The sequence below is a fragment of the Microtus pennsylvanicus genome, chromosome 11, assembly GCF_037038515.1.
Source record: "Microtus pennsylvanicus isolate mMicPen1 chromosome 11, mMicPen1.hap1, whole genome shotgun sequence".
Lineage (NCBI taxonomy): Eukaryota > Metazoa > Chordata > Mammalia > Rodentia > Cricetidae > Microtus > Microtus pennsylvanicus.
The window spans coordinates 74,783,542-74,799,488 of NC_134589.1; the positions used below are offsets into that span (position 1 = coordinate 74,783,542).

General features: G+C 48.9%; 1 protein-coding gene across 2 annotated transcripts in view; it reads left to right on the top strand.

Moving 5' to 3' along the window:
- Positions 1-15,947, top strand: part of Cyfip2 (cytoplasmic FMR1 interacting protein 2) — a 122,830-nt gene that overhangs the window by 54,095 nt on the left and 52,788 nt on the right. Inside the window, exons 16-23 of one of the 2 annotated variants that reach the window (XM_075992862.1) lie at positions 526-600; positions 1,598-1,751; positions 2,737-2,893; positions 3,303-3,399; positions 4,673-4,749; positions 7,773-7,881; positions 9,830-9,949; positions 14,046-14,245. In XM_075992862.1, coding sequence (XP_075848977.1) covers positions 526-600; positions 1,598-1,751; positions 2,737-2,893; positions 3,303-3,399; positions 4,673-4,749; positions 7,773-7,881; positions 9,830-9,949; positions 14,046-14,245 — 989 coding nt within the window. The remainder of the gene's footprint in view (positions 1-525; positions 601-1,597; positions 1,752-2,736; positions 2,894-3,302; positions 3,400-4,672; positions 4,750-7,772; positions 7,882-9,829; positions 9,950-14,045; positions 14,246-15,947) is intronic. The other variant, XM_075992863.1, reaches the window with a different exon arrangement.

Below are 15,947 nucleotides of genomic sequence, written 5' to 3' on the forward strand. Positions count from 1 at the left end.
AGTTGGGTAGCAGCCTGTCCTGGTAGAGTAAATGCCCGTTAATACAGTTAGCTAAAGAATTGACTCTGTTCAGAACAGACCCACTTTTCTAGTAGTTAGAACTGGATGTGAATCCAGTCTCCATAGCCCCCTTTCTTTGGGGGGCTCCAAGGCCATCGTTAGCACTGTACTTTGATACTCAGAGAGAAAGAGAGAGGTTCATAGAGGGTGGGCCGTCTAGAAAACCAGCAACAGCGGTCACTCCTTCCCCACAGAGGGGACCCTACACAGGGTGGCATGGCATGCAGATCTGTGACTGCCAGGCCCACGGTGGGTGAGAACCTTAGCCCCATCCAGTAGCAGCAGAGAGTAGTGTGGTTGCTGGGAGGTCGGAGCGTGTCACGTGTGGCCCCTGCAGTTGTGGTTGGCTTTCCCACTGTATACAATACCTCTCGCTTTTCTCTCTCTCTCTCTTTCTCTCTCTCCCTCCTCCCTGTCTCTCCTGCCCTCCCATCCCCTCTGCCTTCTCTCCTGTCTGTGTCTTAGGCCTGCCAGTGGTCCCCGAGGGCTTTGTTTCACCCCACTGGTGGCACACAGGGCCGAAGAGGCTGCCGATCCCTGGTATAACACCGCCTGGCTGGGTTGGTTTGGGTGCCTACTGCGGGAGGCAGCAGGAACAGACTAGCCTGGCTCCTCAAGGCCCCTTCCAATCCTCAGACTCAAAGACAAATGATGTGGAAAAAAAAATCTAGATTAGCAGAAAGAACAGCCCCGCTGCTCGTGGGCCCTTTGCATGTAGGGCACTCTGTAAGCTGGGTTAGGTTTCTAGTAGCCTCCTGTGTAAGTATGGATGTCGACTTGCACTCCACCCAGAATCTCTGGAAGGCTGTACAGTGCAGCCCAGGCCACCAGAGGGCGCCAGCATTCACTGACAGGTTTAAAACACTGAGGACCAGAAACAGGAGGGGTGGGGGGGTTGCTGTTTTGAGCTTTGTCCATTGCATAACTCCTCCGAAAGTTAAAGCTGAAAGAGACTGGGTCGAGAACTTGTCTGGTCCAATCCTTCCTGTTAGATGAGGCAAATGGAGCCCAGAGTGGAGGCTTCATCGTCTAAGGTCACACAGCGAGTCAATGGCAGTGCTTGGCTTTGAACCTGGCTCTCTTGGTTCCTGGTTCAGTGCCCCATCCATGCTGTTACCATGGTCATCTGGGACATGAGGGTGACTGTAGGGTGGCATGGATGTCCATGCCCTTGGCTAAGCAGGGCAGGCAGGAGCCTTTCACGGACCTTAACTACCTGCCGTTGTCGGTACACCTAGGGGTGCTATGGGCCCTAGGCAGAGAACTTGGCAAAGCTGGTCAGTCTGCCTCTCGGAGGTTTTCACAAGGGCAGGTGGCAAGCCCAGTGATGGATGCTTGCCTGGCATGTGCTGGGTCCCAGAACGGCAGGGAGATGGGCCAGGTTTCCATAGCTCCAAATCCGCTTCTCTGCCGTAATCGGTGCTTCCTTAAGACAGTTCTCTTTAAGAGCAGAAGGAAGAACAGGAAGGTAGGAAGGGACGGCAACTTGTCCCTCAGCGCGGAGGGCCACCTGACCTTCTGTCCCTTTCTTTCCAAGCTGTACATGGTCCGTACCATGCTTGAGTCGCTCATCGCAGACAAGAGCGGCTCCAAGAAGACCCTCAGGAGCAGCCTGGATGGGCCCATCGTCCTCGCCATAGAGGACTTCCACAAGCAGTCCTTTTTCTTCACACACCTGCTCAACATCAGCGGTGAGCCACCTTCCTCCACAGCCAAGGCGGTAGGGCAGGAAGCTGGAGACCGATGGAATCATGAGCCACAGCGGGGCACAATCTGCTCCCAGGGGCAAAAGAACTAATTTAAAAACAACAGAAAGAAAACCTTTCTGTCAGCTTGGGGAGGTAGGAAAGGCCAGGCTCTGCTGAACTCATTCTGACCCAGTGACTTTGTCTGGTAGACAGTCATGGCTAGTTAAAAGCGGGAATCATGCTGGAATGCCTGTCTATAGCCCAGAACACCCTGTGGCTGGTTAGGAAGGGGCATCATACTGGATGCAAGCCTGTAGCTCAGCGTGCACTGGATTAGCCTGTGACTGGTTAGGAAGGGGACTCATGCAGGGACGCATGCCTGTAGCACAATGTATTCTGGATCAGCCTTCTGTTGGTCAGAGTGGCTCTAATCTTCCTTGTACCCATTGCTCCTTGTTGAGGAGGCTTCCAGGCTGCACCTCAGTCCCATGTCCTCTTCTTCTCTGCACTAAGGGGTTAACTGGAGCAGGGTAAAGACAAGTAGGACCCCAGTGACATGGGAGTCTCAGTGCTTCTCCGTTAAAGAATGACCTGAGGTGGGCTGTCAAGACCTCCAAAGAGTAAGGGCTTCAGAATCATCACATACAGGAGATGAGGGGCCACGATTCCTTGAAAGTGAGCACTGACTGTGTTCAAAAACACCATTTATATGTAAATCAGCACTCCTTTTGGACGACTCTGGAGGGAGTTAGTGGAAATGGTGGGAAGGCAGATGTTTTGAGACCTCACCACCCCTTCCCCCATAACTTGCCCTGTCTCAGAAGATGGCAGATGCCATTCACCATGGATGCTACTAAGCTGGCTTCAGGCACAAGACAGCGGGACCAGGGAAGGGTTGTATTGGACATGCCTGCTGCGTACCTGGCATGCCGATGCCGTGACGGGTGAGCACTTTCTGTTAAACCAAGGCTCTCTCCTGTTCTTCCAGAAGCCCTGCAGCAGTGCTGTGACCTCTCCCAGCTCTGGTTCCGAGAATTCTTCCTGGAGTTAACCATGGGCCGACGCATCCAGTTCCCTATTGAGATGTCCATGCCTTGGATTCTCACGGACCATATCCTGGAAACCAAAGAACCTTCCATGATGGAGTAAGAGGCAGGATTAGGCCAGGAAGCTCCTGCGGTTGAGTGGGAGGCTGACTTGCCACCGACCTCTTTGCTTTAGAGAAGAAACTCCTGAGTAGCGATGAGGCCTTCACCTACCTGCTTTTCCTATCTTTGTCCCTCTCATAGCAGCCATACTGGGGAAATTACCATCTCTAGGAACCAAGAAGTTCTATCCTAGGCTAAGGTTTTCAGACTAGGGGATCCATTAACAGCATGGACTGCTAATATCTGTGTGCAGACTGGAGAGCAAATCCTTCCTAAATGGAGGTGTGGGAACACAGGGAGGGGCGGCAGGTTGTCTTCCGTTCCAGACCATCTGCCTCGCCGCCCATACCTCTTGTGTTTTCCAGGCCAGTGTAACTTACCCCCATGTTTCTTGTGTTCCTTCCAGGTATGTCCTCTACCCCTTGGATCTCTACAACGACAGCGCCTACTATGCTCTCACCAAGTTCAAAAAGCAGTTCCTCTACGATGAGATTGAAGCCGAGGCAAGTGACATGCTGCCTTCATTCCTGCAGTCCCCGAGAGGCTGGACTTGGCCAGTCCTCCAGAAATAAACACAAATGGGGGGTGGGAGAATGTCAGTGACTTCAGGGAGCAATATGCATGATTGCTGTAGCTATAGAATTTAATAGTGTACAATGGCTCACTCCTTTGTTCCTCATCCCTAGTCTGTGTATCTACCATGAGGGGCTTCACGTGCACTTCATGTGCGTATACACTTTGGCTTGCGAGTGATGTCATCAAACTCCTCCTCAGGCTGGTCATGAGCTCTGAAGAAGACCATGGGGGTCTCTGGAGGGGCTGCGAATATCTGGACGAGAATTCAGAGTTGGTTCTAGAAAGGGACCGTGGGGTCTAAATGAGCACTCCTACTTTGACCCTCTAGATCCCTCACTGCAAGAGGGTACACTGAGGATCATAAGGTTCAGAGGCCCAGGCAGGGGGCCTCAGTTATCTGACTATGAAGCCAGCACCGTGGGTTGAAGCCAGCACCCTGGGTGTAAAGCCAGTATCATGTACAGAACCCTTAGTGGGTTTTGTTCTGTGTGATATAGTGGATATCAAATAATAGGCACAGAAACCTTTCGATAAAGACATCATCTTAGAAACTTAGTAGAAAGGAATCAAAGATCAAGCCCCTCCCCTCCCTCTGTCTGCCACCCTGCTGGTACCAGAGCCCAGTCTCTTTCAAGTCCCACTTTGGCCACTTTCTTCTCTGGTCATTCACGGAAGATGTGTTCTGATGCTCCATGGCGGGTGTGACCTTGTCTTCCCTCCCGACTTCATAGTCTCCTGTGAGTCGGGAAGACTTTGTACATGAAAAACCAGAGGGATTTTAAGGAAAACTTGAAGAAAGGGGCTTTTCTATTTCTAAGGGCATTCCCCAAATTAACTCTGCAGAGAAAGGAAAATCAAATGCATGGAGCAGACAAGAAAGTCTTTGGGTTAACAGGCTGCTAGGGGGTATTCATGGCCCGAGAGAAAGAGCTTTCGTTTGTGGTCCCTGACCAAGCAGGGGCGCAATGAGGACGCAGGTTCCTGGGTTCTTTTAAACTTTGGCTCTTCCAGTAACTAACTGAAGACATTGAAAGCAAGGGGCCAAACTCCTCACTTCTGCATGGCCACAGATGCTTACTCCTTTATCCCCTCTGTCAAAACGGCCATGCTGCCCCTGTCTGCCCTGATGCCCTCCCGACTTCCTGCGGTTAATCCAGACAGGAACCGCTGACACTCCCACCCCCACTTTCTCTTCACCAGGTGAACCTGTGTTTTGATCAGTTTGTCTACAAGCTGGCAGACCAGATCTTTGCCTACTACAAAGCCATGGCCGGCAGGTAAGGGACTGTAGGCCGAGTAGCATCTTTTCATCAGCCTGGTGCCCAGAAGACGGATTCCTTCTTCTCCCTTGCTCAGCACTTATGGGGGATCGAGCACTTTCCAGGGGTCCAGGCATCGAAACGCATTGTAAGGGAGAGCAGGTAGATAGTGTACAAAGTTCACGCGGTCTGCGGTTCAGTGGGAGGACAGAGGGTGATGAGAACTGAGGGAAGTTCACGAATATATGGTAGCTCAACCTGAGCTGGTTGAGGCCATCTTAAGGAAGCCGTGTCTAGGGAGTTAAGTGAAACAGGTGAAGGACGGGTCCAGAATGTGCAGGCAAAGGGAACTTCTGGTCAAAGCCTTGGTGGAGGTAGTACAAAAATAATAGCTTACATTCCAGCATCCGGCAGCTAGTTACTTCATGCAGTGGCATATCCAGGCCACTAGAGGGCGCGTCGCATGCCCTGGAACCATAAACCTTGAAGATGCCTGAGAACAATACACTGCCACAAAGTGGTTTCATATGCACGGTGGCGGCTTGACTTCATCTTTATTTTTAAACTTCACTCTGATAATATTAACCCACGGAGAATGCATTTTAGGTGTGTAAGGATGGACGTGTGTGCAGAAGTTTCAGTTGGAGATGCCTTAGGTTTATAGGGTTATCAGTATTTCCTGGATGATACTGATTTAACTCCCCCCACCCCACCCCCATATCCCCAAGGAATTCCTGGGGTTTAAAATCTTTGCAATGGTGCTATCATGAAAGAAAATATGTTTATATAAGAATCGTGGTTCTTGATGGAAGTCCAGTTGGACTAACCAGCAATCCTAAGGGCAAGTCCCCACCTCAGTTGCTTCTTCCCCCCGCCCCACGGAAGTGACTGGCTCCGTTTTGCTTTGACAGGCTTGACACATTTCAGATAGGAGTTGACATGCACTGCACACGAGAAGATGGGCACAGGAGCTGCACTGACTAAAGAGAATGAATCCTAAGTGATAAGCAGAGAGAAAGCACAGAGGGACATCCATCACTAAGTAGTTGCTTAATAGGTGTGAGCAGATCAGGTAGGAGGCAGCGACAGCAGGGGAGGCAGCATTTCTAAGACAGTGCTGGCCCTGAGTATGCTGATGTTGTCTGTGGAAACATTCTGGGGACGCTCTATACTCAGGTTATAAATTCTCCCCATCTTGGGAGCTGAAGAGATGGCTCAGTGGTTAAGGGCTCTTGGTAGTCTTCCAGAGGACCCAAGTTCAATTCCCAGTACCCAGAACAAGTAGATCACCACTACCTCTAACTCCAGGTGCATCTATTGCCCTGTTGGCCTCCACAGGCAAACACACACACACACACACATGAGAGAGAGAGAGAGAGAGAGAGAGAGAGAGAGAGAGAGAGAGAGAGAGAGAGAGAGAGAGAGAGAGAGGAGAGAGAGAGAGAGAGAGAGAGAGAGAGAGAGAGAAAGAGAGAGAGAGAGAGAGAGAGAGAGTCTTTAAATATATATTCCCCACTTGAAAATAGTCCTCAACAACCTTCCCTGCAAGATGAATGCTTTTCAAAGGGGTGGAAATTGAGAGGAGCTGGGAAATTCAGAGAAAGCACTAGGCAGAAAGGGTAACATGCTAACCCGTCCACCTGAAATAAAATGCCACCACAGATGGTAGTCACCTCTGCTGTCTTTAGTGTTTTAGCAGCCATATTTTTTATTTATTTTATTTTTCTAAACAATTGTTTTTATTTTACATGCCAATCCCAGTTCCTCTCTCTCCCTCCTCCTACTACCCCCTCTTCCCCCACTTTCGCCCCACCCCACTCCCCATCCATTCCTCATGGGAAGTCAAAGAAGTCTAGCAACCATATTTTAATGAGGGAAAGCAACAGCTGGCATTTTAATAATATGTTTTATTTAATTCAACAAACCAAAGCCACTAAAATTTTAACGTGGAGTCAGTGTAAATATGATTAAAGAGATCTCCCTGTTTTCTCCGAGGCCTCCTAAACCTGGTGTGCATGTGGCAATGGATCCCAGTTTGAGCCCGCTTCATTTGAGGGCTTCCATAGGCACTGGGACTGGTGGCTGCTGCTTTGGCCAGTGCAAGTTTAAATACATCTCTTTCCCACTTAAAACCTTAACTGGCTTCCAGCTCATCTCCCCAACCTGCCTCTCTCTGTGAGGGCCCTGTGGTTCCACACGATCTGGCCTGTAGACTGGTGTCATGAACGTGTTTTTCCCGAAACCTTCTTCCCTTTATCTCAGACAGACCACCGTGTGTGAGATAACCTTGCCGTATCGTTACCAACCAATCTCTGGCCCACAAAACCGCCATGCAAAGACTTCCCATAATTGCTAACTCCAAATGATCCTGTTTTATTGTTTTCAAAGTACTCCAACCTGTGCCTCAGTGTGGAGGATGAAAATAGTACACCTGAATATAGGATTACAGCGACACTAACTATAACCATAGGTGTCTGCATATATGGGCATGTGCATGTGTCCATGTGCATGAATGTCTGTGTGAGTGTGTGTGCGTGTAGCTGTGTATCTGATGTGTGTATATGTGTTTGCATGAGTACGTGTGTGTATGTATGTCTGTGTTGCCTGGTGAAGGAGAAACACTGAGCACATGATCACTATGCAAACCATTTGTTTTGTTTCCTTACTTGCTCTTGTCAATCTCTTCACTGGAAAGTTAGTACCTTGAAGACAGGAAGGACCTTGGTATCCCTGGTCCCTAGAATTTTCCCTGGGATATACGTAAGGATAAACTCAATTGTTTTTGTCATAAGTGAAGGAAAGACTAGTGTCTCCACCCTGGGTTGCCCATCTTTAACTTAGAAATCCCACGTCACACATTGAGCGTCTGTGGCTGGAAAGAATTCTGGGGAACCATGTCCAGAGCAGACACAGTTACTTTTGAGATATTTAAGGTCACATTTCATGAGTGGATCCCGTGGTCTGACGTAGATGTGGCCGGGCTGTTGAGAAACCATCTGCCACCATGTTCAGTGCTGCTGTTTCATGTTACTCCCTTCCAGTGTCCTGCTGGATAAACGTTTCCGAGCTGAATGTAAGAACTATGGGGTGATCATTCCGTACCCACCTTCCAACCGCTACGAGACGCTGCTAAAACAGAGACATGTCCAGGTACGGAGGGAGAAAGCCGTGATGGGGAGGACTGGGGGGGAAACAGACTCTGAGGAGATAGTGTGGACTTCCCCATCTGCCTTGTGTCTGCACCCAGGCATAGCAGCCTCAGATCCTTTCAAACGGTAGTGAGCCTCCTTTGGTGCAAGCTTTAGACTTCCTGGCTCCTCTCCACCCGCCATCCTGAGTCATCCCCTTCCCTCATGAGCACTATCTCACAGAGACAGGCAGACCCACCCTTGAAATAAGTGAAGAGGGCTGCAACCCTTTTAAATGAAGTGAGTCAAACTAAATGTGGGTTAGAAACTGGTGTGTTTTTATGCAGTAGCTTCTGTTAACGTTTGTCCCAAGATGTGGAAGAAACGCTGCTGGGGACAAGGACATATAGCTCTGTTTAAGAATGCTAATCTGAGTTAGAAAATCCTAACAGGGACCACCACAGATCCGAGCCCTCCCTGCTGGTGGCCAAACCTGTAGCAGAACAGTCTGTGTGCCATAGCATCTGTGTGGTTGCTTTGTGGTCCTTGATCTCTGTGAAGGACCAGAGCTGAGGCCAAGAAGATGCTGAGATGAACATGATTCTGTTGCACTCCCTGAACATCCATGGCCAGTGTCCAGTCACAGGAGAGAAGAAACAAGGCTCAGTAGATGAGCATCAACAATTGCAGCGCAGCCAGAATTAGCCACAGGCTCCCCCTGTGGGACCTTAATCAGTTAGTAGGAAACTTACCCTATGATAAATAATACTCGAAGAGTAATAATCACTTAGTACCTAGCAAAGTGGAGTGAACACAGCGGGTGATCAGTAAATGGTTATAACATCTGCAGTAATATCCGTGTGGATCCCAGTGGAAATTATCTTAAGCTATATTTTCCTACCCTTTAATCAGCTCTTCATATGCTTGCTTTTAAAATCACTCCCATGAGGGCACAGATTGCTAAGGTGGCTTCTGCTCCCTGGAAACTCTGAATTGAACAGAGGGAAGACACAAAATGAACCTCAAGGTTGAAGCTAGGGTGTCAACAGAAGCATTTACCAGAGGTCGGAGCTTTCCCCAAGCCTCTTCCCACAGAATGAGTTGTATTTTACCTCAGCGGGTTTTGTGTGAAGCCTTCAGAGAAGTCAGAATAGTAAGGTGCTCGTCTCCAGTCTAGCTGGATTCGTGCGAAGAGTGTTTCACTATATTGAGTTCCATTTTCTCTTTCTCATGTATGTATCTTCTCTCATATATGTTAGAGTGGTCATGTGTATAAATAATGCACATGTGTTATTATACATACATTTTCTCTTACATTTTTAAGAACAATTGCAGTTGTTTTGACACTTCACCAGCCGGTATGACCTAAGAGCAAGGACTTCTCTTATAAAATAAAACAGAGGGGCTGGGGAGATGGCTCAGAGAAGCGAGGGCCTGTGGTCAGATCCCCAGAACTAATGCAAAGCCAGCTACAGTAGCTAGCATCTCTAATTCCAGCACTATCACCATAGGACTGGAGACTCCAGCAGTCTGAGGGCCAGCGAACCTGGCTTGCTCAGGCAGCTAACAAGAGACCCTGCCCTGACACAAAGTGTGGGATAAGGACAATACCCAGGATTGTCCTCTCGCCTCCACATACACACATACACACACACACACATACACACACACACACGCACACACACACACACAGTGGCATGCTCATGTCCACACTCCCACGAGCATCCTACCCATTATACATATACCACATGTACATATAATATACACAGAGATTAAAGATTAACTAGAATTACCATTTTAAGATATTTCATGATGCCATCTATGTTCTGTATATAGCCATCCCTTGTCCCAGCGATGCCCCTTATCACTTTAGTACAGTTTCTTACCAGTACATTGTGTTGAGTTGCCAGATATCTGTGTAGCTAGTAAGTAACTCTCTCTCCCCCGCCCCACCTCCCTCTGCCCTTCAGCTGTTGGGTCGATCCATTGACTTGAACAGACTCATCACCCAGCGGATTTCCGCTGCTATGTACAAATCGTTGGACCAGGCCATCAGCCGCTTTGAGAGTGAGGACCTGACTTCGATTGTGGTAAGACACTGGGAGCCTGCAGGCTTTCCTCTCAGGGATGCCTCAGATTGATGCCTAGTTGGAAAGAGTTGGAACTCTTCTGGGCCAGTTCAAGAGAAGCAGGGGATGTCTTTCACACCTGGCCATAGCAACTGGGGAAAAAAAAGGCGTGACTAGGCTGGGAGCGATTTTACCATCCATATGGACTTGCAGGCATGGAGGCTTGGAGGAGGATTTCCTTGCCATCAGAGATGACCATCCCTGTTTGGCTATGTCCTTAGGCTCTACAGAGCAGAGCAAGCAGGCAGAGTTTTCACAGGCTAGAGAGAGTAACACAAGGTCACTTGAGCATGTACTAATTGAGGGCCTAGAAGGACCCTATAGTTGTTTGGCTGTTCTGCTGCATCTCCATCATGAAATGATGAATGGCTTATAATGCCACCCTGTGTTTTCATTTTGCATCTATCTCTGTTGCCCAGTCAGGAATAAACCGTCCCCTTCTAGAAAACAGTAGTTGGAATTGCCCCTTGTCAACTTTGTTTTCCTCCAAGAGGTAGCATAAAGGGCACTGGACTAGAACAGCAGACTCAGACAGAATTATAATCCCAGTCCTGTCGCTGATAGTCACTAGCTCTGTGACCTTGGGCAAGTTATATATATATCTTCACGAAGCCTGTTTCCTCGCCACTAAAGTGAAGATGTTAACTTCAGAGTCATTGGAAGGCCACAGAAGGAACCCACCAGGAAAGAATTTGGGATGAGTCCTAGTTCTTGCTAAACATGTAATAAGTAATAGCTTCTTTTTTTTTTCCAAGGAGAAAAAGAACTATAATGGGGCTGCTGTGTTCTCTGGGGCTCAGGGGAGGAGGGACTATCTACCCCATCTGTTAGCAGGACATGCCCCAGTTACTCCCCTGAGTCTTGAGTCACGTAGGAAAATGTAGACTAGTTCACATTCCTGACATCAATCACTTAGCCGCCTCCGTCTTGGGAGATACAGTTTTGTGTTATGCATGTTAGGACATCCTCAGTGCTTATCTCTCAAGAGGTAGGAGTTGGAGTTCCTCCTCTTTTGTTCATCTGTGCATTTCTGTTTCCCACTCATGAGCATGTCTGGGGGGTGGGGCGGGTGTCCGTGGCCACCTCCCACTCCCTGGAAGACACTGAATGTTCTTTTGGCTGGAACAAAATGAAAACACGCAGTGAAAGCCCTTGTTAATCAGATGAGGCAGTGATTCCCACCCAGAACATCCTCTTCCCAGGAGGCCTAGGACGGACCCCCTAGGGAGGCTCTCTCATTGTGGGTAGGCCTGGTTCCTGTGAGCCTTGGCTTCAGCCTCCACCTCCCAGCAAGGGCAGAAACAAACTAAGGAATGTGCCCTTGCCCCCCGCCTTCGAAACGGTTGTAAAATGTGGAAGTCACCATGTGTGGAAAGATAGGTATGGCAGTGACATGGGGAGTCAGTCACCTCGTTATGCAGCGGGCTGAGAAGGGAGTCCCAGTGAGATGCTGAAGCCACAGACTGACAGGCTGTGGGCTGTGCTTTCTTTTGGCTGCTGGTGGTCTTGAAATTTTGTGTAACCTTTGGAAGCATTCAAGTAAAATTCCGGGACATCTCACAGCACCGGACGAGCCTTCCCAGTCGGCAACGGTTGCCTGGCTCTGACTAGACTCATTTAAGCAGGTCCAGTTCTCCTGAACTTGTAGTCAGCCCCATAGGCCCGCCAGCCCCTGCTGTGTTTAATTCCCAGATTCCTACTGTCACCTCCCTGACCTCTCAGAGTTGTGGTCTCCGGTGGTTAGCCGCCCCTCCTCCTCAATCCCGCTCTCTGTCCGCTGGTTCTTCAAAATTGCCCATCTGGCTGTCTTATTTTCCCATCTTGCTTTGGTGTCGCAGCCCCAGCACGAGCAGAGTTGAGTACTGTCTCCTCGTGTCTACCCTTTAACACTAACACGAGTTTATGAAACTTTAAATCTTAGAACCATAGGACAAGCTTGTTCCTCAGCTCCCGTTAACTTCCCCCAAACAGGGTACCCCACACAGTGTGCTAAGAGGGCTCAGTGATCTTAGAAATGAAGCCAGTTACAGTTCAAATTTGTTTGCCGTCTTATCACGTCCTCAGCAAATGGAAACAAAGACAGCAGAGCCCGCTCAGCCCAAGAGGTGGAAGCAGAGAGCTGAGTCTGTGCTCCGTCCTTCATTTTCCTCTGGGTACAGAGACCAGGAACGTTTTTCTAACTGCCACGACTCCACGGCAGTTTTAGCATTCTTTTAGAACATGTAGGGTCTGCCACCCCTGGCCCTGGCGTCATGACAACTACCTAGTTGTTGCCCTGGTTGATGGGCTTCTCCACTCTGCCTCTAGTACGGCCTTTTCCACTCCTGTTAGTCCCCTTTCTTGGCCTTCTCGACCCCGTTGCTGTTAGTGTTGGCAGTTTTTGTCTGCATCCCCACTTTAAAGCCGTGCAGTCTGAGTTCCAGAGCACAAGCTACAGTGTCAGAAGGGGAGGTTGAGGCCATGACGACCCTACTAAAGTGGACTTGTCAGGTCCTGGGGGCATGGGGCAGGGCAGGGGGCTCTGTGGCCAGTGACTCACTGAGCTCCCTGGGAGAGCTGGCCCATGCCATCCCAATATGGTTTTAGACTATGAAGCCTGGCTTTATATCACATTCTCCTTCCAAAGGACCTCCAACCACTTGCATCTCTCCAGGCAGCTGTGTCAAAGAGATCAAGGACTCATGATCTGGAATCCAAAGACCCAGCATGCTACCCCAAGTGCTTTTTTTTATAGTCCTTGTGTGACCTTGGGCATGTTGTTGGCCCTCTGAGCCTCTGGTTCTCCCCTCTGTGACAGGAAGAGCGGTACCACTCTGTAAAGCTGGCTTTGTCAAAGCATAGCCTAGAACTTGAGCTTTCTTCTCCCTATCAGGACTTTGTTCTTTTGAACAGTCATGCCTGACAAGCTGGAGAACAAGAAATGAAACCCAGCCAGAAAGGTCCCCTCGCCATTTCCTTTCCCAGCAAACACATGTCCCACTCTGTACAAACCTGAACTCTGAGCTCACCCTCTCCTGAAGGGGGAACTCCAAATGGTGAGAGCCTGTGGCACACACAAGTTCCTGGTCAGTGGGGCTGATACAGACTATAGGTGCCTTGCAGGACCTGCAATCCAAAAGAGGAGGCATTCTAACCCCAGCACAAACATGCACGCACACACACACACACACAGATATGCACACATATACACACGCACACATGCACACGCATGCACGCACACACGCACATTCTGTAGATCAGGCTGGTCTCGAACTCACAGAGCTCCACATACTTCTGCCTTCCAAGTGATGGGATTAAAGGCATGCACCACCACTGCCCACCTTCCAGTGGTAATTTGGTCATGGTTAAGAATGTTACCTTGGAGCCTAGTTCCTGGATCCAAAGCCAAGTTCTTCATCTTCTCAAAGCCTCAGTTTTCACATCTTTAGGGGCTACAGCAGTACTGGCATACACACACACATACACACACACACACACACACACACACATATGATAAGAACGTACTAATTAAGTTAAACCATACAACACTGTTAAAATTTGATGAGGGTTCATCTAAAAACCTAAAAAGTGTCATATTTCAGCTGAATAACTAACCCTAAGTAGGTGGTGGTTCCTGTTTAGCGCTTCCTGCAGGACAGAGAAGTAACCTCTACTGAGATTATTACTCAGTATTATTACCCTTATGACACTGACACTAAGAGACGGGCTTTTCCTCGCCAATTAGGAAACCAGAAATCACACAGACACGCTCTCTACCCAGAGGGCTGCAGACATCTTCTTCAGGTTGCATGTAGCCTTCCCTCCCTATCCTGTCCCTAGAGTATCAGAAGACGGGGACATTGTCCTGCACCACTACAGGGGGTTCTAGTCATTACATAGGAGGTCAAGAGGTTGTCTTGGGGAGGTCTCCCCTAGATGTAAGGAGTGTGCAGTGTGTGTGTGTGTGTGTGTGTGTGTGTGTGTGTGTGTGATCTGCAATGCTTTAGCAGCCTTGGTTTCTCTTGTATGTGTTTGTTACCTGGAACACTTTAGCAGCCTCGGTTTCTCTCTCCATCAGGAGCTAGAGTGGCTGCTGGAGATTAACCGGCTCACCCACCGACTCCTCTGTAAGCACATGACACTAGACAGCTTCGACGCCATGTTCCGAGAAGCCAATCATAACGTATCAGCCCCCTACGGCCGCATCACCCTGCATGTCTTCTGGGAGCTGAACTTTGACTTCCTTCCCAACTATTGCTATAATGGATCCACAAACCGGTAAGGGAATCCCTGTGCAGGGGCCATTGGGCAGGGTAGGAGAAGAGGTTATTATGGTCAGTCGCCTCCAAACTGTACCAAGCACTTCTGTTCATTCCTGTGACAAGTGCTTATCCGGAGCCGCTCCTGGGTGTAGACTCTGTACTGAAGGTAACAATGCCATGGTGAGCAGCAAATGCCACCCAGCTGCTCGGAGCCTTCTAACCAGACTTGGCCCAGTTCAGGAATGAGGCAAATATCAGTGTAGGTTTTCTCCTTCAAAACTGTGTGAGTTGGAAAGTATCAGCAAGGCAAACAGCAGAAATCTGTTACGGGCAAACCTTCTACATAACTAAAAGGTAACACTAAGGGAGGTGGGGTGGATGAAGGATAAAGGTAGCCACAAGCTCACAGATAAGCATTAGAAAAATCAGAATTGTTTAAACACGAAGGCCTTTTTTCTTCAGCAGAAGAAATTGACACCTGTTTTCCATCCAGAAGGCTGTGAATGAATGTGTTAATACCTGGTCAGCTTTGCTAGTCTGTAAAGCCAGCCCTGGCAAACGCCCCAGAAGCCTGAGCATTGTCTGTGGGTCTGTAGAACTCATCCTCATGGAAGAGGTCCCTTGTACTGTGCAGAAGACTTTGCTGTTATGCTCATTACAAACTGCTCCTCCCTAGGTCTTATCTGAGCCCTGGTCCTCAGTCAATAGAACCCATTCTTGTGGAAAAAGTCGCAGGTGTTAGGAGTCTCGATGTAGCCACACCTGAAGCTCTGTTGTGGTAATTGTTTAAATGTGTAAAAAAGAAACCACCCGGTGTCAGACTCCAGCAGTTTTGGCCCAGCGCAGCGCTGGCTAACTAAAGTCCAGCCGAACCTAGTTTCATCCTCGCCTCATCTGGATTGTTTCCCTGCGGCCTTAACACATGCAGGGACCCCCCACAGCAGCCATGACAGATACAGTAGGAACAGACTAGAGACTCCATAGGCCAGGAGGGATGGGATCATCACCTGGGAGACCACAGTGGACAATGCTTCAGTCACATTGTGCGTTCTAAGGACTTACACAGACATGTAAGCACAAAGCGGGTGTCTTCACAGGGTGGAACTTGGCTTCCTGGAAGGAGCACATAGCGCTGGGGCAGGCACTGAAGTAGAGATAAGACCTAATCCTTCGCACACACAGCCTCGCACCTGTATTCATAAATCAAGTGAGAACAAAAGGATGGGTGGAAATGTGTTAGTGGTCTTTGAACCCCAGGAGCCTGGATCAGGGTGCTGTCAGTTGAATCCACATTGAATGAATGGAAGGATACAAGATGATTTTATACACAGACGTTCCTGAATCTGTGCAGTGACCAAGACATGCCAATGTTATAAAGATTTAACTTTATTGCACATTTGAGTCAGGGCTGCAAACTATAGCCTGCCCACAAACTATATACCCTATCTCATCACCAGCCATGACAACCGTACATGAATGGGAAGTGGCTGTGAACAGTCCATGTACTGAGAATGGTGTTGCCGTCTTTGTTTTGGGGATGCTTTGTCATCATTCCTTTCATTTTTGTATGCATGTGTTGTGTCCATGTATGTATGTTTGAATATGTGTGGTCACACGATATGTGGGTGTGTACACACGCACATGAGCACACCTACATGAAAGCCCCAAGTTGATGGCAGGAATCATCTCCAGTAACTCTTCTACCTTATTCATTATGG